At 42.5% G+C, this 27,655-nt stretch overlaps 1 protein-coding gene across 1 annotated transcript in view; it reads left to right on the forward strand.

Moving 5' to 3' along the window:
- LOC145393982 (uncharacterized) overlaps nucleotides 1–21,416 on the forward strand; it is a 39,129-nt gene extending 17,713 nt beyond the window's left edge. Inside the window, exon 6 of the mRNA XM_080267956.1 lies at nucleotides 20,910–21,416. Within this exon, the coding sequence (XP_080124082.1) occupies nucleotides 20,910–21,416 (507 nt within the window). The remainder of the gene's footprint in view (nucleotides 1–20,909) is intronic.
- Nucleotides 21,417–27,655: the final 6,239 nt, after the last annotated feature.

Raw genomic sequence — 27,655 nt, forward strand, 5'->3', positions numbered from 1 at the left:
AGAGCACACAGTCTTTAATTTCCTGGGGATTGGTAAGCCCCATTTCCTTGGCTTCCTGTACAGTCAGGAAAAGTTCCGCATTACCCACCTCTCGAAGCACTGGTGTGAGAAGGGTGAATGTGAAGCAGCAGCCAGACCTCATATGTCTGGTAACTGTGAGTGTGAAGGAGGAGGAGGAGGAGGGGGATTGGGGGCAGAGAAGGGTTTGGTGATAGGTTGGGAAGCACATGTAAGTCTGCAGTGTATGACTTGGACGATGTGTTTGAGTTACTTTAGTAAGGATATATGACAATATGATGCTAGCATATTATTTAACAAAATTACGTAGGTGTCTGTAGAGTTAATGATGTCAGGAAAGTTATGGAAGTTTGCTGGGTTCGGACAGAGGTTTGAATGCTTTCATTCCCTCACGACTTTAGACGGTTCCCCAGGAGATATTCGTAACGATATAACATATATTTATATTCTATGTTGACTCGAAAACAGTCACTGTATATATATATATATATATATATATATATATATGCAGTATATATATATATATATATATATATATGTATATATATATATATATATATATATAGTATATATATATATATATATATATATATATATATATGTATATATATATATATATATATATATATATATATATATATATATATATGCAGTATATATATATATATATATATATATATATATATATATATATATATGCAGTATATATATATATATATATATATATATATATACAGTAAGCCCCCGCGTTTGGCGAATTTCAACTTGGCGAAACTCACTTTTGGCAGTAGGGTGGCCACGGACCACCGAATGCGCGCTTGGCGATTTGAATTCAAACTTGGCGGTCCCCTGGCGGTCCCCCCCACTCGATGTGCCACAAGAACAGCCCCAAAAGCAGCCACAAGAACAGCCGCAACCTCCCCAGCCATCCCAACCTCCCCAGCCACCCCAACCTCCCCAACCTCCCCAGCCAAGCTTCGCTGCCCTCTTTAAGCTGGATGCTGACTTTTCTGGCTTCGATGAAGTGGATGATCAAGCGAGACAAATGGTTGCTAAGGGGGTTATGGGGGAGGAGGGGGAGAGTGATGAGGAAAGTGGTGGTAGCAACTAAGCTGCCCCCACTGCTACTCCGACCTCCCCAGCCAAGCAAGCCTATCTTCACTCTATTTACGGTTAGTTACAACCTTTATATCATGTCTTATTAGCTTTATTTATTGTTTATTGGTCTGTTTTCTACATGTGTATTAATATGTGAAGGCAAAAGATTTTATTTCAGCTCGAAAGATGGTGTTTTAGGGGTCAAACGGGGGACTTTGGCAATGACCAAAGACTGATGGAGGCACTTTATAGGCAATTTATATGGTAAAAAGAACTCGCGTTTGGCGAAATTCGCATTTGGCGGTAGTTTCGCCAGACTAATTGGATCGCCAAATGCGGGGGCTTACTGTATATATATATATATATATATATATATATGCAGTATATATATATGTGTGTGTGTGTGTGTGTGTATGTGTGTAAATCCTTATAAATTTGTTTAATTATTTATCCATTGTCATCGCACTATAAACATCAGCCTGCAAACATTTCCAGTCTTATTCTGATAATTATTCATCTCGATCTTCAAGTCTGGGGTAGTGTGTGATAATAATAATAATAAAAAAAAACTATATGAGCGATTAACAGACTATTCTTTTCCCTTTAGACAGAACGACATGGGAAGTTCTAATTATGAGATCAGTCTCTGTAACTATTATTCCTATCGAACATTACAAAACGAAGGCAAAAAAGTATACTTTTTACAGTAAACATGTATTATATATGCAGTTATGTAGACAGACTGAGAGAACAGTGTGATACCACAAACAACATACCACTTTTGCACCATGAGACTACACTGGACGCATTATCATAGGCTAATGATACTGTGACGTGAGCAACTCTCCAAACTCTCCCACCCCCTGCCACCCTCCCTCCCACTCACAGTTACCAGACACGTGGGGTCTGGCTGTTGCTTCGTCACGATTCATCGACCACCAATGCTCCGAACAGTGGGTAATGCGGAGCTTTCCCTGACTGTACATATATATCAGTAGCCATGATGCTAACTCAACTAAGGCTGAGTGGACTAAAGACTAAGTACTGACTGCTGTTTCGCAGAGAAATGCCAATAATCGAAAGTAAGAATATAGGCACAGGCTGGTGGTGACCAGTCTTATCTCCTGTGTAGGAGGATTCACTGTCGCAGGGGGACTTTTGAATTGTGACTAGTTTTATCTCCTGTGTAGGAGGATTCACTGTCGCAGGGGGACCAGTGAATTGTTACTCATTTTATCTCCTGTGGAGGAGGATTCACTGTCACAGGGCGACTAGTGAATAGTTACTAGTTTTATCTCCTGTGGAGGAGAATTCACTGTCGCAGGGGGACTAGTGAATTGTTACTCATTTTATCTTGCTAAACTGATAGGATTCACTGTTGCAGGGGAACTAGTGAATCGTGTCTAGTCTTATCTAGTTAAACTGGTGGAATTCACTGTCGCAGGGGGACTAGTGAATCGTGACTAGTCTTATCTAGTTAAACTGGTAAGATTCACTGTCGCAGGGGAACTAGTGAATCGTGACTAGTCTTAATCTCATTAAACTGGTAAGATTCACTGTTGCAGGGGACTAGTGAATCGTGACTAGTGCCTATAGCCTTTAATGATAATAAATACCTAGGTGTGAGTGAGTATTATTTGGTTAATAACTTAGAGCTAGGAGTTAATATTCTGGCGAGGTCGCCAGATATCACAGGGGAAATGTAATTTTGGAATAAATTCTGATATTACTCAAAAGTAAAGGCAAAGAATTGACTTGTGAAATCAAGTAGTAAGTTTTACTTTATGCTAGCTTACTTTGCCGATTCTCTAAGGACAAGAATTTTATAAACTTTCTCAACAGTACACAGCAGAGACTATCCACTCACGAATACTGTATCATTAGTACTGTTAGCCTCTGAGAAAGTGTGATCTTTACCCCCTGACAATCAATAATTATTAATAATAATGAACAAGGTCTTGCTGATGCTTAACTCGTGGCTGGCACAACGGATTTAAGTTTTGATACAAAACAACTGGCCTGAATACCAGCTGTGATTAATATAAGAAGTTTGTGCTAACTGGGAGTAGCAAGCTAAATTAAGCTCAATATGGAGAAATCAAACACCATTAATACAGTTAAAAGAGCTCAAAGAAAAGAACTGTAAATTTTGTTATTACAATAAAATAAATTTACGTTACATAAATCTCAAAAATGAATTCAAGCAGGGAATTCACTGTTGCAGGGGGACTAGTGAATTCATATATCAAAGGAAATACACTCACTCATTCAAAAGCTAATCAGACTTAAGGCTAAGAAAACGAATGAAAATACTGGTCAGTGAAGGGAATGGAGCTGAAGCTACACAAGACTGGACATCTCTGCTGGGGCAGACTGCTGCTCGTTGGTCAACTCACTGCAACCGCTCACCAAACTCGGTGGGAAAATACGGGGAATCGTTAAACTCTGGTGACTGTAGGTGCTAGGGGGTCCTCCTGTCTCAGCACTGGGACAGTGACCCTACTCCCGAGGTTGCTCGACACCGACTGAAGCGTGTAAGCAGGCTGGGTATGGCCCAAAACCAACAGTCAGAAAAACGATACATGGGAATGATAGTTACACCAAAAGGTTTCAATTAGTGAAATGCATTGTCTATACAGAAAGACAGTCACTTATGAAAACAATGACAAGGTTTATGAAAATTCATTATGATCTGAGTGCAAAATTGAGGCAGTTAACGGACTGAGCGAAAATTAATAGATTTCAATGAAATTCAGACGTTCCCTTATATAATATTAATACATTGTCGTGAATTAATTCGTGACAATATATATATATATATATATATATATATCATCATCATCATCATCATCCAATCCTATTTCGCCCCACAGAGGAGCGCAGGCAAGTTGGTCCTGACATTTAAGATGAGAGTGACCAGCCTCTCATCCCTGAGTGGCATTACATGAGCAATCAACCCCAACCACCCCTTGGATATAAACCTTCACCGGCTCAATCCGATTGGAGCACAATAATTACCCACTAAACCACCAGGCGCTAAAATTTGGTTATATGGTTACCACCCAGCATAGTAAATGGTTTCCTGGTGTACAGGAAGCCATTTGGCTTGTCACTCAGTGTAGAGTCACCCACAGGCAGAAGAAAGAGGAAAGAATGAAGGAAAGAAAGATGTAAGAGGGAGTGTAAAGTTACCCATAGGCAGAAGGACAAGGAAAGAATGAAGGAAAGGAAGACAGAAGAGGATGGAAGGACAGAAGGATGGAGGAGAGGAAAGGTCAGACACCTGAGAGCAGCACTACATCGAGTGAGTGGATGGTGAGCGCCCCCACCTACCACATATATATATATATATATATATATATATATATATATATATTAACGTGTTTGACTCTGGGGAAAGGCTTCAGGGCCTATATCTCGGGGACAGTGAGCTATCCCAAGGCCCAGTAGTCTTACACCTCCACATGTCACCACTTTGGTGCTAACACCCACTGTCCATACTGAATACATGCTAGGGCTGTCTCATGCAGGACTGGTGTACTGGTATTAGTGGAGGTATTTGTACGAAATGGCGGGTCTTCTGGTAGATCAGGAAAGTCTGCCTTGTATATATGTATCACTCAAGAATTTTTTTATGTCCCACCGCCGCCCACCAGTGTAATGGCGGGAAGAGTTTTTTGCTGGATTATCTGCTAATAACACCAGTGTAATGCCAGAGAGAGTTTTAAATCACCAGTATACTGCACTGAATTTTAAGATGAGACTTAATAGAGTCAGTGTGATACTGGTAATTTTGTAACAGGTGAAGTACTGGAAACAATTCTAATTACCAGTGCAATGATTAGAATTTATTAAAGATTATGGGGAATAGGGGTAGTGTGCTGTTCTGTATGGTTAAGTCACCAGTGTAATGACCTTGAAATGCGCTTTTTAACCCGCGCCATCCCGGCGACGTGAATTAACATCCGCACATGATGTGCACTCATGTCCCGGCAACGTGAATTAATGCGGCAACATTGCAGGTTGCATAATTTTCACATTTTTCAAAATTCGCGCCTGATTTTTGTTTCGCACATCTACGCAAGCCTCACCTACTCGCCGCCAGGCGGATAATCCCCTAGACCCAGATTAACCCCACCTGACCCTGTGATCGTCCTCTTACCTGTCAGCAGTCACCCAGGTCAGACATGGCGCGTCGTGGGCTGTCAGACGAGGAGATACAAGTCGCCCTGGATACCTTTACAGGGGATAGTGATTCCCCACTGGACGACGACACCCTTTATGTCGATTACGTGCAGCCTGAGGAGGTTACCATTAGCAGTGATGAGGAGGTCCCTTCCCCAAGGAAGGTCAAATATATAACATATAGGAGGGCAGGGGACGGCCAGCCTGCACCACGTGCTGCATCTAGGCAGCAACACATACCATCAGATGAGGACGAGGACGAGGACGAGGAAGCAGTACATGGTGGCGTATTTTCCTGGCTGGGGAAGGAAAAGATATCACCACGTGGGACTGGGACAGACGTCACATCGCGACTGTTCCACAGGTATGTTCCTTCTATGTGTTCTGTGGCAGGAAGTAGTGGTGTGGGGATGGTTAGGGCAGCAGAAAGTGAAAGTGTTGGGGCGGGAGAGCGCAGACAGATTCGTGAAAGCGAGAGTGGGGTGGGGGAGGCAACACGTCCATGTGGTGTTCGTGTTAGGCGTGGTGTGGGTTAGCAGAAAGTGAAAGCACTTGTCTAACATGTAAAGGGGTAATATGTTAATTGGAAGTATTATAAAAGGTGAATAATTAGATTTTGAGTTGAAAAATTAATGACGGTACCCGAAGTCACTTGGTAGCGCTATGGCTATGCTCATTCTTTTCGTAAAGCATGTACATCTATAAAAGCAATTGTATAACATGTAAAGGGGTAATATGTTATGTTGGAAGTATTAGTACAAGGTGAATACAGTAATCACTCCAATATCCGGATCAATAGAGCCATCGGTAGGTTCGGATATTGGTTTTGTCCGGATATTGGGCCCCAGCTTATGGACTTGTACTTACGGACCCTAACACAGAGAAACACCTATACAACTCCCTCCGGACATGCATAGCACCTATTTAACACCCAAATCACACCAATAAGGCACATAAATGACTGAAATAAATACAATAGACACATAAAATGTGGGTTTAGAAGTATGTTCATACATTAATAAACATTCTGGTACTTATGGACTCTAACCGAACCTAACCTAACCTAACCGAACTCTGAAAAACACATTCCTACTGCACATGCATGAGGTAAGTTTAGTATGGAAAGAAGTACAGTATGACACTTTCTGGTAAGTATAGTATGGGAAAAAATACAATATGAAACATTCTGGTAAATATAGTATGGAAAATAGTACAACATGAAACATTTTGGCTACTTACAGCAAGTCCCTGGCCACCTCGATGAATAACCGCCTCCTCTCGGACTCTGACAGTAAGAACGATTTCCTGAAGCACTTGCACTACACTCTTCCTGAAGTCTTGCACTGAACTTAGTCACTAACACACAGAAGTCCGTTCTTTTCACAGTGTTCACTTTAGTCCAAATAATGTTCCATTAAATTTAAGTGTTGCACATTAACTTTTCCCAAGTTTTTTTAAGTTTCCAAAGCCAAAACAAAGAAGGTTAGTTACGTTAAATTTCTTTTCTACTTAGTCTTTTCTCCCAACTTGAAAACCTTAACACAACACACCGTTTTTTTCACTGCACAACACTCAAAATTCCTGTGTGGTCTAGTGGAGAAGTTCTTGCTGTTTATTCACTGTCAGAGCCCGAGAGTATCACTGGCAGGCGTCCAAGGGGTGCATCGGTGGGTAGTGGTGATGGCGTACCGACTACAGAAGACTCTGAAGACAGCCGCAAACTCACGTCGAGCGGTGACTCCACTGTAGCTGATGTGCTGGGCTGTGGCTCGGAGCATGAGGGCCTGTCTTGGGGAGGCAACGGAGTGGAACCAGGGCTTGGCACAGCGGGGGTCACGGGCCTGAAAAAACTGTCAATCGTTGACTGACGCAAGGACCGACGATTCTGGCGATTGATGATGCGCTGCCGGAAAGCACGCACTTCCTCCACGAGTCCCAAGGGCCCCATCTCCCTGTCGCAGTCCGGGTGTTCCAGGTAGTCTAGGACGAACTCTAGATGTTCCCGGAGTGCGCTCAGCTTGGGGATGGCTGGAGTAGTGTCCTGCTGGGCGGAGTCTGCATCATCATCGCCTTCGTCGTCGGAATCTTCAAGTTCGGGACTGACACCAGCAACCGAAGACGCGATCTCGATATCAGACAACGTCTGATACCCAGGATCGCCCTCGTCGTCGTCCAACCACTCACGAACATCGTCCACATCAACATCGTCGCCGTGCGTACGTAGCCGTGCATGGAAGTCATCCACGTCAAACCCTAGGAAATCGTACTCCACATCTGTTCCGAGAAGCAGACGAGACCAACCATTTTCAAGAGTTTTCACAGGGACTTCCTTCCATGCACTAGCCCAGTTGTACAGCGCAGACTTGATGTTGTAGCGGCGAAGGTTTTCCAAAGTCCGCTTGCCTCGAGTGTCACGTCCTTCCCTGCGCTCGTCCTCGTCCTCGAGAACCACCATCACCTCGTCCAGGAACTTCCGACGGTACAGGCGCTTTGTTGCCACGATCACTCCTTGGTCCATTGGTTGAATGAGAGCAGTCGTATTAGGTGGCAGAAACATGCACCTAATACGGCCATTCTCAGCAGCCAAGTCCTTGTCGCACGGGTGGGCAGGTGCATTGTCGAGGAGAAGGAGAGCCTTTACCTGGTCGCGAGGAATTCCCAGTGTCTTCGTCTGGTAATGTATGACCTCCTTGACGAAGTGATGGTGAAACCAGTCTTTGAAAATCACAGCTGTGAACCATGCTTTCAAAGAATGGTACCATACGACAGGAAGGACATCCATCACCCCACGAAGGCACCGAGGCTGCTTTGCACGGCCAACAATAACGGGCTTAAGCCGGTGCATGCCGTTAGCATTGGCACAACACAAAGCAGATATCCGTTCCTTAGAAAGCTTGCGGCCAGGTACACGCTTCTCCGTCTCATCGGCGAGAGTGTTCGTTGGCACCGAGCGATAGAATAGGCCAGTTTCGTCAGCGTTATAGACTTGACCGAGAGTGAGGCCCTCCCTGTCGATCAAGCCTTTCACCTTGTGCCGAAACTCGTCCACTCCATCCTCGTTAGCGTCCAATGCTTCGCCATGTGCTTTACGGTTAGTAAGGCCATGTCGCAACTTGAACGCGAAGAGCCAACCCTCGGATGCCTTGAAGTCTAGGGCGTCGTGAAGCCTTGCAAACTTCTCAGCAGCAGCCTTCAGCTCCGTTCCACGTACCATCACACCAGCTGCACGTTGCTGTCGATACCAAATCAACGTGGAGCGGTCGATCTCTGCATACTTGGGAGTAAACATAACCTTCCTCTCCACGTTGCGTTTGCTTCTCGACGAGAAGTCAGCCGTGTACTGCATGAGCTTGTCTCGGGAACGCTTGATATCAAACAAAGTCGACCGGGCCAGGTTGAACTCGCGGAGAATGCGAGAGGAAGACCAACCCGCATCAACCTTCTCCAATATCTCCCGTTTCTTCTCCAGAGTCAACACCACTCTCTTCCTTTTCTCAGGAGGCGGGGCCATCATCACACACACTAAGAGTAGGGCAGAGAGCAGCAGGAGGCCTTGCAGCAAGTACGGCACCACCACAAAAGCGAGCACGTGGGCAGCCATGACGAAGAGCGTAGGTCTTGTCGCGGTGAGAGACAGGCGGGAAGTGGGGAGGATGCAGCGGCGCTCTATCGGACGTCGGAGGAATGACGAACCAAAACAATGCTCTCACGCGGCGCGCGCGGCAAGTTCAAATTACGGACGGCAAAAAATCGATTTTTTTTCCAATTTTTTTGGATTTTCGGACCATTTTGGGAATGTTTGATCCCAGGACGATAAGGTTCGGTTAGTGGGGATGTTCGGTTATTGGGCGTCCGGATATTAGAGTGATTACTGTAATTAGATTTCGAGTGACCTACCCAGGTCAGAAGAGACACTAGGTACGAGTGTGTGGAGTGCAACGTTGCTCTCTGCCTGCAACCGTGCTTCCATGAGTATCATAATAACAGGCACTATTGAAAGTGTGTGTAGTGTGGTAAGGCCTATACATACGCGATAAAGTGTCGCTCAGTATCATAATAGTGCCATGTTATCTTATGTGATACTAATCATAGGAGGTTGTATAGTTACTGTAAAGTTAGTATGTAAGTTGAAAAATAGTCTAAGTTGAAAGTCACAGAACATACAGTCAGTAGGTAAATAAGCGCTAGGAAGAATTCTGTTCACGGTGTAAGAGGAGTGGGAAATTCCCCAAGGGCTTTAATCTTCACATTCCCTACTTTTCTATTAATATCTACAATCAAAAACATTCTCTCGTTCCATTCAAAGTTTTCCATGCACGCTTCCACATTTGTCCAGAACTCTTCTCTCACTCTGCCTGCACGAACTTGCATCGGTGTATACACGCACACAGTCGCACACATTTGTAATCCAACTTTCAATCTTACCCATACAATCCTTGACCCAACTGATCCATCTATCTATTGCCAGACGCCTCAATCCCGTTTGGGGTTGCCACAAACAAATCGCCTCCACGTCGCCCTGTCCCCCGCCATTTCACTGCCCTGCTCCCAACTCACACCTCCCTCTCTCATATACCTTTCCACCTCATCCCTCCATCTCATCCTCGGCTTCCCCCTCCCTCTCCCCCCCTCCACCTCACTCACATACACTCCCTTCGTCAGTCTGTCACCCTCCATCCTCTCCACATGGCCAAAGCACCTCAGTGTGTTTCTCATAACGCTTCCTGTCACATCCACGTCCACACCACAACGCTCCTTTATATACTCATTCATCAGCCTGTCTCTCCATGTGACTCCACAGGCTCCTCTTAAATAACTCATTTCCACTGCTCTCACTCTTGACTTGTGTCCTTCTAACAACGTCCAAGCTTCACTTCCATACGTTAGAGTTGGTATCACAATACTGTCATGTAGTAACTTTTTCACTTCCATGCTCACTTCCCTGTTTCTTATCACTGCTTTCAAAGAACCAGCAACCTTTCTTCCCTGCTGTACCCTTTCAAGCACTTCACCCTCCAAACCTCCATCCTTACTCATCACAGTACCCAAGTACTGAAACGTACTCACATTTTCCAATTCCTCACCGTCCAACCTCGCTGTACATTCACTGATCCATACTCTCTTGTATTCTCCTTCCATCTGTTACTCACAACAATACACACTTCTTCTTTTGCCCTCTCATTCTGACTTACTCCTGCGAATATGCCCCATCCATACTCCCATTCTCTGACAGTCTCACCTCTCCATTTAGTTTCAGCTAATCCAGATACATCCATTTTCGCACCCTCAAGCACCTGGACAATCTCTCTTTCACCTCATCATTTGCACCCTTTATATTCCATGTAGCTATCCGTACCATGTCCTTTGTTCGGTCCTTAGTCGTCACCTTTTGGTCAGTCGTGGTCCGAGGCTTCTTGTTCGTATTTTTAGTTAGTTGTTTTCCAGGGAGGGACACTAACCCTCCGCCAACCCACTTGTTGTCGTGTAGGGAACACGTGTTGGTTGGTTTTGTGTGTGTATATATATATATATATATATATATATATATTTGCTGTATATACATACATGTACTGGTATATCCTGGTTTAACGATGCAGTTAGGTAAAAACCCATCTTTAGGCGGGGTGTCGTATATCGTGGTAGTTTTAAGATGTAAAGTAATGGTATGCATTTTCCAGCCTTGGGTTTACCCCCCCAGCCAAGTCCAAAATCCACCCAAATGAGCCCCAAAACAAGTTTAAAGGCAATCTAAATGGCCTAACTAACAGCTGTAAAAGAAGCTAACCTAAGCCAAACACCTGTAAATAACTCATTAAAACCAACAAATAAAATTTGAAAATCGTCAAATATAAGTCTGGAAAAAATCAGACTCAGTAAACAGTACCCCAAAATGACAATGTCCAACCCACCTGTGGCTAAAACACATTAATCAAAGTCTAAAAACTGTTTAGAGATCAGCCTAAACACACAATTTTAGTCTAAAATATCATCAAAATCGGTAAAAAAATAAAAACCCATTGTTAAACCAGGGTTTGGCCATCATTAGGCAGGGTACAGTGGTTTATATATATATATATATCATTTCCTGTGGCACCCCATGGGATGCATAGGGCCTCGATGAACTCTCTCCACCAATATTTGTCTCTTGCCATCTCCTTCAGGTCCCACCAACACTCCTCTCCTGCTTGCCTTGTCATTTTCCTCAACCAGGTTTCCCTCGGCCTACCTCTACCTCTTCTTCATCATATATATATATATATATATATATATATATATATATATATATATATGTATATATATATATATATATATATATATATATATATATATATATATATATATATATATACATACAGTGCTCGATAAAAGTGTTGCACGCCCCGCACCAAAAAAGAAAAACCTTTCAACTATGGAAAAAACCACTATGGAAAAAAACAGGTAAATAATGCATTATAATTACCTTAATTCTTGGTAGGGTATCCTTTGCACCTCTGCACGGGCCTGAGACGTCGTGGAAGTGAAAGGGCCAGGTTCCTCAGGTGCTGGGGTGGGATATTTGCCCAGGACTCGTGAATGGCTGCTTCCAGCTTAGGCAGAGAGCTCACGTCCTTCCCTTGCAGATCCTTTTTTATGAAGTATCAGAGGTTCTCTATCGGGTTCAGGTCTGGGCTATTGCCTGGCCAATCACTCATGGAGGGAACCTCACAGTCATGAAGCCAGTTGGTGACCGATTTGGCAGTGTGAGCAGGTGCACCTTCCTGCTGAAACACTCGTCCACCTGTGAGCTTGAAGGACTCAGGTAGATGATCACAAAGCAGCTCCAGGTAAACGTCCTGGTTCACTTTGCGGTTCCTGGGAAGAACAACAAGCCTACCCAACCCATTACCAGAGAAACAACCCAATATCATAAGTGAATCAGGGTGTTTAACCATGCTTTCCACGTAACGGGGGTCAAGCGGGTCACTACCTCTGCACTGGTACACTAGCGCTCCGTGATTACAGGTAACAGTAAATGTTGCCTCAGCAGACCACAAAAGACAAACTCTGCTCCTCACCCCACGTAAGGTATTTGTTAGCAAAGGCAAGCCGATGAAGTCTCTGGTAATGTGTAAGAAGAGGTTTTCTCACAGGCCTGTGGCTAATGTAACCAAGTTCATGGACTCTTCGAGAGACTGCGCACTGAAACCTCGCCAAACACTTCCAGGTTGATCTCCATGAGCCGCCTTGCAATAACACGAGGATTAGACTCCACTGCACGTTTTAGCACATTCACAGACCTCGGGGAATTTTTCCTGGGCCTCCCAGACCGTTGATTCTTGGTAGGAATGTCGCCACTGTTTTCCTGCCTGTAACGGGCATACCACCTATGCACTGTCGACTGAGCAACATCAACCACTTCACTAATTTCCTTCGTGGGATGGCCTGCCTCCTTTAGAGCAATTATCTGAGAAATGATTTCACTCGACAGTTCACGGGTAGGGATCATATTAAAGTAACAGAAGCCAAAACACTGCGGTTCACTACAGTAGGTATAGCAATTGTGAAATAAGAGAGGGAAGAGCAATTGGGTTTCCCTCTCTTTCGCAGCCTGCAGGCAACTGATCAAGCAGCCAATCACGACGCACTAAGGCCCTGGGCTGCCGTGACGTCATGTTAGTCCCCAAATATTGTCTAAATTTTTTAACTCAAAAAATCGCCATTCTTTTTTAGCTAAAAGTATCGAGCGCCTTGACATGGGCGCGCAACACTTTTGTCGAGCATTGTGTATATATATTAGAGATATAAAGCTTTTCTATCAGGTGATGAAGGTAATGGAGAGAGTTCTAGAAGGTATGATTAGAGAAAGAGTGAATATTGATGAGATGCAGTTTGGGTTTATGCCAGGCAGGGGGACCACTGATGCCACATTCATTGTTCGACAGCTTCAGGAAAAGATATAGGAAAGAAAAGGAAACTGTACTTTGATTTTGTTGATTTGGAGAAGGCCTTTGACAGAGTTCCCAGAGAGATGGTGAAGTGGGCAATGAGAAAGCTTGGGATGGAGGAGTGGCTGGTTTGAATGGTTATGGGCACGTATGTGGGTGCACACACCCAGGTAAGAGTGAATGGAGGTTTGAGTGATGAGTTTTCCGTGAATGTTGGTGTGCATCAGGGATCAGTTTTGAGTCCCTTGTTGTTTATCATGGTACTTGAAGCCCTCTCACATGACTTCAGAAATGGACTTCCATGGGAGATGTTCTATGCAGACGATTTCGTGTTGACTGCAAAGAATGAAAGGGAGATGGAGGAAAGATTTAGGAAGTGGAAATATGGTATGGGGAATAAGGGCTTAAGAGTAAATGCAGATAAAACAAAAGTGATAATATCAAGGGCTGGTAGCTGTGCTGTCAAAGAAGAGGGAAAATGGCCATGTGCAATTCGCCACAAGGGCGTGGGAAGTAATTCCATCTTGTGCAGTGTTTGTGATAAGTGGGTGCACAAGAGATGTAGTGGTATTAAAGGTAGACTGCAAGATAATGCTGATTTTATGTCTGCAGCATGCCGGGGAGAGCAGGTGGAAATTGTCTGGCGTGAAAGGATTGACCTTGCTGTTAAGTCTCTTGAGTGTGTGGAAGAGTTTTGTTATTTGGGAGACATGTTATGTGCTGGAGGTGGGGCTGGAGCTACCTCTGTGGCTAGGATGAGAAGTGGTTGGAAGAAGGTCAAGGAGCTGTTGCCTCTCCTGACATTGAAAGGACTCTCCTTACGTGGTAAGGGGTCTTTGTATGCAGCATACGTTAGGAGTGTAATACTGTATGGTAGTGAGACCAGGGCAACAAAGGAAGAGATATTTGTGGGCTAAAGCGTTCAGAAATGACAATGAGTAGGTGGATGTGCAGTGCGTCCCTGCGTGCAAGGCCTGGAGGGAGGGGGGTTTATGATGGAAGAGTTGTGAGGTAGGATGGGACTGGAGTGTATTGGTGTTATGATGAGGAGAGGAAGATTGAGATGGTTTGGACATGTGGAGAGGATGGGGGATGATAATTGGGTGCAGAAAGTGAGAAGCGTTAATACTGTGAGTAGGGTAGCGTGGGGTAGACCGAGAAAGACGTGGGATGAGGTCAGTAAATGGGACCCAGGGGTTAAGGGAGTGAACAGGGAGGCTGCAATGGATCGAGCAACATGGAGAGCTGCCATTAGGTGCCAAGGCCGACGCATGCAAGCATGTTGGAGCCTTCAAAAATGAAACTATATATATATATATATATATATATATATTCAGAGACTTCACCGTGAAGATATGTATGCAAAATAACCACAGGAGAAATGAAAGAAGCGACAGTGAGTACTTTCGTATATTACGTCTTCAGACAGAGTGAGACAGAAACGTAAAGGGTAGAAGTCTTTTATGCACACCCACAGCAGGTAGTGGCACACAGAACAAAGGATGACCAGAATTTTTACCTGCAACTTAACTTATGGTCACCTGCAGCAGGGAGTGGAACATAACAAAGAATGACCTGAATCTAAAAATGGGAGATGCACAGAACGATAGATACCATTCTTTTTTCTTCCTTATGGATGCACGTGGCAAAGGAGGAGGGAATAGGAGGGGAGGAAAGGGGAGGGGGAAGGGGGAGGGGAGGAGGGGAAGGGGGAAGGGGAGAGGGGGGAGGGAGGAGGAGGAGGAGGGGATAAATACTGCTGCTTAACTTAAGACCTAGAGAATTAATGCTATGTGTGTCCCACACAGATGTGACTACACTACCAGGAGATGACAGGGAACAAGCAGTTGTTAGTCTGAGAGATACTGCTTTAAAATTAATTCAGTTAACAATTTATCACACTTAAAATGACCATAGCTCATGTTTACATTCTTTTCATATGTGCCAGAAATTAGACAAGATTCTATTACATTTCTTTCATCTAAGCTTATTGATCTTGCTAGAATCTTGGAGCCTGCCCAGTCAGTATGATGATCACTGGATGCTTTGTGCTGAAATAAACCACTACTCTGATGGGTTGTCCTTACACTGTATTTATGTTGTGAGATTCTAGTTTCTAAATCTTTTCCAGATTGTCCTATGTAAAATTTGTTACAGCTTTTACACGGGATTTTGTCAACAACTCCTGAATTACTGAAAGGGCTGTTCTTGATGAGTTTTTTTTTGATGGTGTTCTCATATTTGAATATTACTTGTACATTAAGTTTCCTCAGTATGTGAACATCAAGAAAATTTTCATGGAAGAGGAGGACAAGGGTTCTTTGAATATTCTGGCGATCTGGCTTATTAGTTTTTCCTTCAAGCAATCGTTTCTGGGCTGTATTGTGGCACTGAGTTAGTATACTTTGTGGATATTTTAGCTTCTTTCCAATACTCTGAATCATTTTTGGTTCATCATCTAAAAATTCTGGGTCTGAAATTCTATATGCTTTTAAGTACATGGATATGAACACAGATCTTGTTACATTAATATGATGGTTTGGATAATAAATCACATATGACATAATATTTGTAGGTTTTCTGTATACCTTAGTCTTGAAAACATTTTGGTCCCTGATAACTTTTACATCTAAAAAGGGCAATTCATTATCCATTTCCATCTCATGTGTAAACTTAATCGATAGAACTAACGAATTTAATTTCAGGAGAAATTCATCAATGGGAAGACTGTTAGGCCAGAAGCACAGAATAACATCAACGTATCGGAGCCAAACTATGTTTTGCTCCTTAAATGGAGGTCAGTAAATGTTTCTCAAAGTATTCCGTGTAAATATTTGCCAGAACTGGGGAGAGGGGATTACCCATACAAATTTTTGTGTGTAAAATTTGCCTTCAAAGGTAAAAGATGAGTTCACAATCCACAATTTAATTAGCTTGATAATGTTTTCAGAGGGAATGCCATCAATGTTACTACCTAGAATGCTTGGCAGGAAAGTTAAAACATCATCAACAGGGACATTTGTGAATAATTTGTGAATGATTTAACATCAAAGCTGACTAATTTGTAGGGGTACATGAATTTTTAGAGATTTTAACTTTTTTACCAAATCCTCATTGTTTTGTACAAATGAATCAGAGATAGTGCCTACAACAGGGGACAACAGTGTTACAAGCCACTTGGAGAGCTTGTATGTCGTAGAGCCTATAGAGCTTACAATTGGCCTTGTGGGGTTGTTTAGATGAATTCGGACAGAGAACTGTTTGATCAAGTCATCCCTTCCTCATAGCAAGGTCAGGAATTCTTTATGGAATTTTCTACTTTGTTTTTCAGTTGGATCACTTTTTAGTTCACTGTAGGTGTTGGTGTCACGCAACAGTTCACTCACTTTTTCCTTGTAGTCGCATTTGTTCATGACTACTACAGCGTTGTTTTTATCAGCTGTAGTTATATGCAGGGAGTCATCTTTTTTCAATTTGTCCAAGGCATTCACAAATCTTTTAGGAGCAGAGTTGTTATTTTTCTTAAACATTGCCCCATACAAAATGCCACGAATAATCTCATGATTTTCACTTCATTGTTTTTCTATTTGAAACAGGGACTTTCCAACCTGCACTGGGTTTATCGTCTTGCCATAAGAAAACGATAACCCATAACCTAGGGCACATAAGGTATCTCGATCTAATTCTTTAGATGACAGGTTTATGACGCAATCTGGATTCATATGTATGTTCCAATAGCAGTTTTCAATCAGTCGTTTTAATTTGTGTTCAAGTGAAAATAGTGAGATTATTCGTGGCATTTTATATGGGGCAATGTTTAAGAAAAATAACAACTCTGCTCCTAAAAGATTTGTGAATGCCTTGGACAAATTGAAAAAAGATGACTCCCTGCATATAACTACAGCTGATAAAAGCAGCGCTGTAGTAGTCATGAACAAATGTGACTACAAGGAAAAAGTGAGTGAACTGTTGCGTGACACCAACACCTACAGTGAACTAAAAAGTGATCCAACTGAAAAACAAAGTAGAAAATTCCATTAAGAAATCAAGACTTTGCTAAGAGGAAGGGATGACTTGATCAAACAGTTCTCTGTGCAAAATCCATCTGCACCATATATGTATGGCTTGATTAAAACTCACAAACTAAACAACCCCATCAGGCCAATTGTAAGCTCTGTAGGCTCTACGACATACAAGCTCTCCAAGTGGCTTGTAACACTGTTGTCCCCTGTTGTAGGCACTATCTCTGATTCATTTGTACAAAACAATGAGGATTTGGTAAAAAAGTTAAAATCTCTAAATTTCATGTACCCCTACAAATTAATCAGCTTTGATGTTAAATCATTATTCACAAATGTCCCTGTTGATGATATTTTAACTTTCCTGCCAAGCATTCTGGGTAGTAACATTGATGGTATTCCCTCTGAAAACATTATCAAGCTAATTAAATTGTGGATTGTGAACTCATCTTTTACCTTTGAAGGCAAATTTTACACACAAAAATTTGTATGGGTAATCCCCTCTCCCCAGTTCTGTCAAATATTTACACGGAATACTTTGAGAAACATTTACTGACCTCCATTTAAGGAGCAAAACATAGTTTGGCTCCGATACGTTGATGTTATTCTGTGCTTCTGGCCTAACAGTCTTCCCATTGATGAATTTCTCCTGAAATTAAATTCGTTAGTTCTATCGATTAAGTTTACACATGAGATGGAAATGGATAATGAATTGCCCTTTTTGGATGTAAAAGTTATCAGGGACCAAAATGTTTTCAAGACTAAGGTATACAGAAAACCTACAAATATTATGTCATATGTGCATTATTATCCAAACCATCTTAATGTAACAAGATCTGTGTTCATATCCATGTACTTAAAAGCATATAGAATTTCAGACCCAGAATTTTTAGATGATGAACCAAAAATGATTCAGAGTATTGGAAAGAAGCTAAAATATCCACAAAGTATACTAACTCAGTGCCACAATACAGCCAAGAAACGATTGCTTGAAGGAAAAACTAATAAGCCAGATCGCCAGAACATTCAAAGAACCCTTGTCATCCCCTTCCATGAAAATTTTCTTAATGTTCACATACTGAGGAAACTTAATGTACAAGTAGTATTCAAATATGAGAACACTATAAAAAAAAAACTCATCAAGAACAGCCCTTTCAGTAATTCAGGAGTTGTTTACAAAATCCCGTGTAAAAGCTGTAACAAATTTTACATAGGACAATCTGGAAAAGATTTGGAAACTAGAATCTCACAACATAAATACAGTGTAAGGACAGCCCATCAGAGTAGTGGTTTATTTCAGAACAAAGCATCCAGTGATCACCATACTGACTTGGCAGGCTCCAAGATTCTAGCAAGATCAAAAAGCTTAGATGAAAGAAATATAATAGAATCTTGTCTAATTTCTGGCACATATGAAAAGAATGTAAACATGAGCTATGGTCATTTTAAGTGTGATAAATTGTTAACTGAATTAATTTTAAAGCAGTATCTCTCAGACTAACAACTGCTTGTTCCCTGTCATCTCCTGGTAGTGTAGTCACATCTCTGTGGGACACACCTAGCATTAATCCTCTAGGTCTTAAGTTAAGCAGCAGTATATATCCCCTCCTCCTCCTCCTCCTCCCTCCCCCCTCTCCCCTTCCCCCTTCCCCTCCTCCCCTCCCCCTTCCCCCTCCCCTTTCCTCCCCTCCTACTCCCTCCTCCTTTGTCACGTGCATCCATAGGGAAGAAAAAAGAAAGGTACCTATTGTTCCGTGCATCACCCATTTTTAGATTCAGGTCATCCTTTGTGTTCCACTCCCTGCTGCAGGTGACCAAAAAATTAAGCCGCAGGTAAAAATTCAGGTCATCCTTTGTTCTGTATGCCACTACCTGCTGCGGGTGTGCATAAAAGACCTCTACCCTTTACGTTTCTGTCTCAATCTGTCTGAAGATGTAATATACGAAAGTACTCATTGTCGCTCCTTTCATTTCTCCTGTGGTTATTTTGCATACATATCTTCACGGTGAAGTCTCTGCATATATATATATATATATATATATATATATATATATATATATATATAGTTTCATTTTTGAAGGCTCCAACATGCTTGCATGCGTCGGCCTTGGTCACCTAATGGCAGCTCTCCATGTTGCTCGATCCATTGCAGCCTCCCTGTTCACTCCCTTAACCCCTGGGTCCCATTTACTGATCTCATCCCACGTCTTTCTCGGTCTACCCCACGCTACCCTACCCCCAGTATTATCGCTTCTCACTTTCTGCACCCAATTATCGTCCCCCATCCTCTCCACATGTCCAAACCATCTCAATCTTCCTCTCTTCATCATAACACCAATACACTCCAGTCCCATCCTACCTCTCAACTCTTCCACCGTCAACCCAGCCCCCCCAGGCCTTGCACGCAGGGACGCACTGCACATCTACCTACTCATTGTCATTTCTGAACGTTTTAGGCCGCAAATATCTCTTCCTTGATTGCCCTGGTCTCACTACCATACAGTATTACACTCCTAACGTATGCTGCATACAAAGACCCCTCACCACGTAGGGAGAGTCCTTTCAATGTCAGGGGAGGCAACAGCTCCCTGAACTTCTTCCAACCACTTCTCATCCTAGCCACAGAGGTAGCTCCCTTCCTTGATTTTCCCTTTCCACCTGTTACATTTCCTTCCTCATACCCTCATGTTATGCAATGTCTGACTGTCTGTCTGTCTGTCCACTAGAGCTTTCTGACCTCATACTACTGTTTTTCCCTAATTCATTTAAAACCATTCCTTGTTTTTATCCTTTTCGTTGTCTTATCAGTTTGTTACTATCATCATGCTTACCTCTTCATTCCCCTGGTTGTCTTTACTCATTTCTTCCTTTCTCCTCCCTTTTTCTCTCAGCAGTCATTTTCTTCATTGGTTTCTTCTTTTTAGGTCTTGACACCAAGGTATGGAGAGCTACTGCTTTTCCTTTTCCTGTCTTTTGTCTGTCTTCCAAACGCCTTTGAAACTTGGCGCCATCCCTTTATTTCGTCACGAGTTCCTGTAAAACTGTGCAGAATTGTTCCTTGGCTAAACAACCCCTAACATCTTTTTCATATTTTTTTATTTAGTTAAAAAACAGATTTATGGGGTCAAACGTCAGTCCATATAAAAATACAAATTTTGAGACCTTGTGTTATTGTATATTAAGTAATCATCACAGTAATTTGCACAAAATTATATTAGTGTACTTTTGAAGTGTGGAGATCATTTTGCATTCCCTTGGGAATATTGGCAGCCTTGTTTTCTGTAAGTTTTTTTTCCTATAGACCATTCTTATAATTTTATTCCAATATTATTCCCTCTGTTCCCTGCAATCAGTCTCACCTACTTTCCCACCGCTTTACAGTAAATTTCTTTTTCCCTGCCTTTCCCTCCTGTTATCTCCTTCAGTTCTTTGTTTCTCCGTTTTCTTTCCTCCTTTTTTGCTCTCCCACCCGTCTTCCTGCTGTAACATCCTCCAATATTCCATTCCTCTCCTCCATTTCCTTTGCTTACACTTCTTACACTCTCCCACCTCTCTCTCTCCTTTCCATGCCTCCTCCTGCACTGCTCCTTGTTGTATGTATCTTCCTATTTCTCCACCATTTTTCTCTCTCATCCTCCATGTCTAACTATATTGTGTTTGCAGTTCAGTGAGGTGGTGGAAGCCGTGGATCCCTCCTCCACCCTGGCATTCCTAGACCTGGGATGGGGGGGGTCAACCAAAGGGCGGGTCCACATTCGGCTGAACCCCAACACACCCGCATCACAGCAGTTTACATTGCTGTGTACCGGCCAGCGAGGCCACTCCTATCGCAACACCAAATTAATAGGGGTATGGAACGAGGGCGAGCCGGGAGAGGGTGTGTGGGGTGGCGATTACGACGGAAAGGGTGGAGCATCGCTACTACCTCTCACTGGGGTGGACTACAGGGAGTCAGGCAAGGCGGGGGCTGTGCTGTTGAAAGCTGAAGATGATCCTGATAGCGAGGGTGCTCGGTTTGGCATAGTATCCAGGGACACTGATAACGACAACACGTGGTATAATGTCTTTGGTGAGGTGTTGAGTGGGCTGGAGATTGTGAGGGCAGCAGTCAACCACAGTGACGTTACACAAGTCTCTGTGGTGGATTGTGGTATTGTTCTCAACGAGTAGTTACTGAATTACCCCAGGTGCTGTACTGTAATACCTTCATGTCAGCTGTAATACCATCATGTGTGCTGTATTACCTTCATGTCTGCTGTACTGCCTTCATGTGCACTGTAGTATCTCCCTGTCTGCTGTACTACCCCGATGTGTACTGTATTACCTGCATGTCTGCTGAATATCCTCAGTTGTACTGTATTATTTTCATGACTACTGCATTACCTCGAGTGTACTGCACTGTCCTGACTACTGGACCAAAGTCCTTGCTACTGTGTTACCTTCAAGTTTATTACTCTCATCTGTACTCTGCTACCTTCATATGTACTGTACCGCACTTTTGTGTCCTGTACTGCCCTCATGCTTTGTGCACTATATAATACTCTTTTACACTCATGCACTGTACTGTACTACCTGTATATCAAACGTACTACCCTAATGGACTGGATGTATGAATCATTTTTACTTTGCCACTCTAATGTATTGTTCTACTATTATATGTACTGCACTGCTCAAATCTGATGTGGTACAATTCCTGTGTGGTGCTAGTACTACCTTCATTTTACAATACCTTCTTGGTTTCTAGCCTATTGTCCTCTATTGTTCGGCTGTAGTACCCTCATGTATAATGCACTATCCTCATATGTACCGTGTTTACTTTAATAATTATGTCCGCTGTACACACTGCTCTAAGATATCATGTCTTGTGATCAGGCTTCATAACAATGTAATATCACCAGGGTCTGTTGTGCTACCTTAATAATTACTGTTCTTAATTTAATACTGCTATGTCTACTGTACTTTGTAGAGTTCAGTACTGTTTTCATATCTTAACTATTGTACGATCCTGATGAGTGTGTTATCATGTAAAGTGCACTACCCTTATGCCAAATGTACCTGCCTTCTCTTGCTTTGCACTTATCCCTATGGTACTACTCTTATATTCACCATAGTACCCAAGTATCTACTGTACGAGTACTTCCTTCACATCAACTGTTTTACAAAGTTAAGAATTACTGTCCAGTGGTTGTATCATTCTTATTCTAAGACAAAATATCCTGTGATCAAGCTTCATAACAGTGTCATGTCACTGGGGTCTGTGTGATGCTCTTATATTTTTGTATAATGCTGTTATTGCATTACCCTTTCCTCTTATCTCTTGTAGTTCCCTCTTGTAAAAAAGTACTGTACTGTCTTATGTTTTGTACTGTCTTCTTGTATGCATCTTTAAAGTTTTAGGGTACTCATATCACAGCATCTGATACTGCTACGCCTGACACGACACACGGCACTACAATATCTTTCACACATCCTGACTCAGCTATACCAGCACGAAAACTGAGATGTCTACATCTAACAGCCTCATTCTGGTACACCTAGCATAACACATGTCAGTGCTGAAGCTAATGCAGCACCTAACACTGCTGATACTATCATAGCACCTGACACTGCTTCAACTAACAAGGCACCCAACACTGCTACAATTAACAGAACACCTAACATTACAGTACCTAACACAGTACCTTACCGTACTGCACCTGACAGCTCCTGACACTGTTACGCTTAACACTTCAGCTGGCACTGGTATGCATTACACAACACTTAGCACTGACACAGCATCCTGCAATACCCTTCCTAGCACAACATCTGGCAATACTGCACCAGCCTCCAGAGTGAGAATAAATAACACCAAATGTAAGCTTCTAACATATGTCACAGGATGAGAGGGATTAATGTTCCACAGTACCAAGACAGTCACAGTTAATAAAGAACAGTGTCTGTGAAGAGCTGCATAAGTAACTGCTGAAAACAACAGTAGAACAGAATGTACTTAAGTATTAGTGTAGGGTGATAGTGTAGTGTTTAGAAGCTGCAGTAATTACTCTTGGTATTTCAACGCACACTTAGCTGTCATTATTCAATCTTATACTACGTTCTTCATAGCTGGTATTACAGTAAAAATTATAGTGTTACATGGAACCCATAAGAATGAAACGGCACAGGAGAACTGAGAGTAATTCAGAACATTAGATACATATATTACAGAGTACATGATAGTATAATGGTCATAAGAGTATTGCAGAATAGCAATTAGGGTAGCACAATATGATATGAGGATAATATAGCAGAAACGATTTTGGTGAGTGAGTAATACAGAACAGCAGATATCAGTATAGGACAGTACATTAATACAGTACAGTAATTATGAGAGTATGGTAGGCATGGCAGGAGAGTCAGAGAAGTAATCATGAGGGTGGTGCACGAGAGAGAAAGTTCATCAATGAGGGTCAGTTAATAGAATAGTGTAAAGAAGAAATGAGGATGGTATGGAAGGCGTTGCTAATAGAGAAGACGTGATGGGTATACTGTAGACATAAGCGTACATTGGTAATACTGAAGGTAGTGTTGTATGGTAGACACTGATATATACCTGTACTGATGACTGTACTCCTTTTAGGCCAACTTGGTCTAAAATTACCATCTCTCCATCTTTAATTCTGTTTCTAAACTGTGGCAATTGATTAACACTAGATTATGATGACAGTCATGAAGTGCAAGGGAAAGGTTGTAGAGCCATACCATTATTTTTTCCTGACACTGATCTCTATGGTGTAAGCTGCAAAAGGGAAAAACGAAAATCGGGTCAATTTAGAGTAAAAACAGCATAGAGCAGAAAACACAAGCATTTTAGTTGACATGAGGAAAGTACAGTAAATGTGATGAGCGTAATTATGCAAGAATGGTGGTTTAATAGGTATGATGATAAAACAATAGATATGAGATGTATGGGAGAAATGGATGTAACAGGATAAAAGGCATTAGTTTGGTACAAGAATAGCGGTAGTATACTCATAGCAGACACGAACGTAATAAGTAGCAGTAGACATGAGTGTACTAAGGTGGCATTAGTTAAGCAGAGTAGGCATGATGTTAAAGCAGTGTAGGATGTCCATAGATCCTAGAGTAAACGAAAGTGTGGTACAGTACACATGACAGTTGCAGAGTTAGCCTAATGAATATTTAGTGGTAGCTGGCATTTATATTCTTTGTGTTATTCACAATCCTGCCATTGCTCCCATACCAGTATGTTATTATTGAGCGATTCCTTAATTTCGCAGTCATTCCTGTACTACATGTTGGTTTTGCAAGATGTAGTTTTTCGTACCCTGTAAGTCTACAAAATATGCTGCTGGTGTCTCTCAAGCTGTTAATACTTTATTATACTGTATAATGATTCACCTATTTACTTTACACTCATATATTACGGGATCGTAAAATGTTAAATGATTTGCATATTTAGGTGTACAAATGTCGATTATTTAATAACTCATCATTGTGTAATTTTCAGTTGTATCTGCAGCAGCACTTATCAAAACCAGGTTTTGATTTGAAAGGACTACCGAAAATTAAAACTTGCAACTACATTACATTGTACACTGTGTATCAGTATTTTATATACACACAGCACTGCATCTGATACTGAGACCGGGCTAAAGTATGGCCTGGTTCCCTCTACAGGAGGGATAAATCTTAGAAAGAAAGAATCTGATACTGGTACACCTACCACTGTATACCAGACAGTACGTAAAACTTCTACTCCTAACTCTGATACACCTAGAATTGTCTCACCAAACAGCACCTAACAGTGTTACACCTAACACTTCAACCTAACACTGTTACACCTAACACCAAATACTGACTGCAAAAAATAACCCTGGATAGGTTATCTACCCACTGTAGCACTATAGGTAACCTGGGGTAGGGCATGACTCAAGAGAATAATGAAAAAAATATAGTTGTAAAGCATGTAATCGTTTCGTTTATAAAGGCTCCAACATGCTTTCATACGTTGGTCTTTGCCACCTAATGGCGGCTCTCCATGCTGCTTAATCTCGGGGAGCCTCCCTATTCAGTCCCTTATCCCTCAGGTCACATTCTATGACCATGTCCCAAATCTTTTTCGGTCTGCCTCTCACAAGCCTTCCATCAGCGTTTACACTCGTCACTTTCTGCACCATATTGTCATCTCCCACCCTCTCCACGTGCCCAAAGCCCCCACCTTCCGCCCCGCTCCCGGTGACGACTCGAGCTGCATGGAACCACTGTCTGACTCTTTTCTTCTTCATTTCTACAACATTCGCGGGCTTTCCTCTAACTTTCGCTCTGTTGAGCACCACCACTCCTTCTCTAAACCTCACCTTCTAACTGAGACTCAGCTGTCTGAGGCAACTGACATCAAACCCTTTTCTGTATCCTCCTACTTTCTCTATACTCATTTCAAAGCTAAGGGTGGATGTTGCGTATATGTACGCAACGACCTATCTTGTTCTCGTGTTCCTGAACTCGATTCTTCTGAATTCTCTATACACTGGCTTCGGCTTTCCTGTCATTCTCTGACTAAATATATCTGCTCTGTTTACTTATCTCCTAATTCTACTGACTATCAAAAATTCTTTGACTATCTTAATTCTACGATGGAACATATTCTCTCCATTTCTCCTTTCTCTAAAATTTCCATTCTAGATTTCAATGTTCACCACCACCTTTGGCTCTTCTCTCCTTTCACTGATACACCTGGTGAACTTGCCTACACCTTTTCTACCCTTAATGACCTAGAGCAGCTTGTACAGCACCCCACCCATATCCCTGACTGCCTTGGAGAGAGCTCCAACATACTTGACCTCTTCCTTACTACTAATCCTTCTGATTACACTGTTAATCTTTTCTCTCCGTTGGGCTCCTCCGATCACAACCTTATCACCTCATCCTGTCCTATCGTTCTGGTACGGCCTGTGGACCCTCCAAAGAAACGTTGTCTGTGGCACTTTGGAGCTGCAGATTGGGAGGCCCTCAGGCAGTACTTCTTTGATTTTCCCTGGAATGATTATTGCTTCCATGGCCGGGAGCCATCTGAGTGTGCCTTGTGCATTACGGAGGTTATTCTCTCGGGCATGGAAGCATACATTCCTTTCTCATATCCTCTGACTAATGTAAGAAAGCCTTGGTTTAATCACGTTTGTTCTAATGCTGTCCACAACAAGGAGAGGGCGTATAAAAGGTACTGGAGCCAACCCACCCCTGAATCACATCTTTTATACGTTTCTGCCCGGAATCATGCTAAGTCTGTTCTTCGCTCTGCTAAAAATAATTTCATCGGTACTAAATGCTCTCATTTCTCCAACTCGAATTCTTCCCACTCCTTCTGGCACCTTGCCAGAAACCTTTCTAACAACTTTACCTCATCATCCTTCCCTCCTCTTTTCTATTCTGATGGCTCTGTAGCTATTTCTTCTACTGATAAAGCAGATCTCTTCACTCAGAGTTTCTCCTCCAATTCTACCTTAGATGATTCCAGTACTGTTCCTCCATCACTCTCCCCTTCTGACTTCCTCATGGCTGACATTCAAATTTCTTCAGCTGATGTATTTTCTGCCATTGCTGGCCTCGATACTAATAAGGCATATGGTCCTGATTGAGTCCCACCTGTTATTCTCAAGAACTGTGCTTCTGTGCTTACACCCTGCCTAGGCAAGCTCTTTCGCCTTCGTCTTTCAACTTCTACCTTTCCTTCTTGCTGGAAGTTAGCTCTCACTCAGCCAGTCCCAAAGAAGGGTGACCATTCCCAACCCTCTAACTACCGTCCAACTGCTTTAACATCCTGTATCTCAAAAGCTTTCGAGTCAATTCTTAATAGAAAAAATATAAAGCATCTTTCCTGTCACAACCTTCTTTCTGATCGTCAGTATGGGTTCCGTCAGGGACGCTCCACTGGTGATCTTCTCACCTACCTTTCAGACTCCTGGTCATCCTCCTTTCGGGACTTTGGCGAAAGCTTTGCCATTGCACTTGACATCTCTAAGGCTTTTGATCGAGTCTGGCACAAATCTTTAATTTCCTAACTGCCCTCTTACGATTTCTATCCTTCTTTCTGTACCTTCATCTCTAGCTTCCTTTCTGGTCGTTCTATAGCCGCTGTTGTAGACGGCCATCGTTCTTCTCCTAGATCTATCAACAGTGGTGTTCCTCAGGGCTCTGTCTTATTACCAACTCTCTTCCTTTTATTCATCAATGACCTAAGCTGTTCATCTAACCCTATCCACTCTTATGCTGATGACTCCACCCTTCACCTTTTCATTCGGTTCCCGCAACGTCCATCTCAGCAGTTATTTCAACAAACAAGGGATGAGGCTATGGCACGCCAAATGTCTGACTTGGCTCGTATCTCTGACTGGGGTAAAAATAATCTGGTT

The sequence above is a fragment of the Coenobita brevimanus genome, chromosome 3 (assembly GCF_032717465.1).
Source record: "Coenobita brevimanus isolate Jiangsu-jjx chromosome 3, ASM3271746v2, whole genome shotgun sequence".
NCBI lineage: Eukaryota > Metazoa > Arthropoda > Malacostraca > Decapoda > Coenobitidae > Coenobita > Coenobita brevimanus.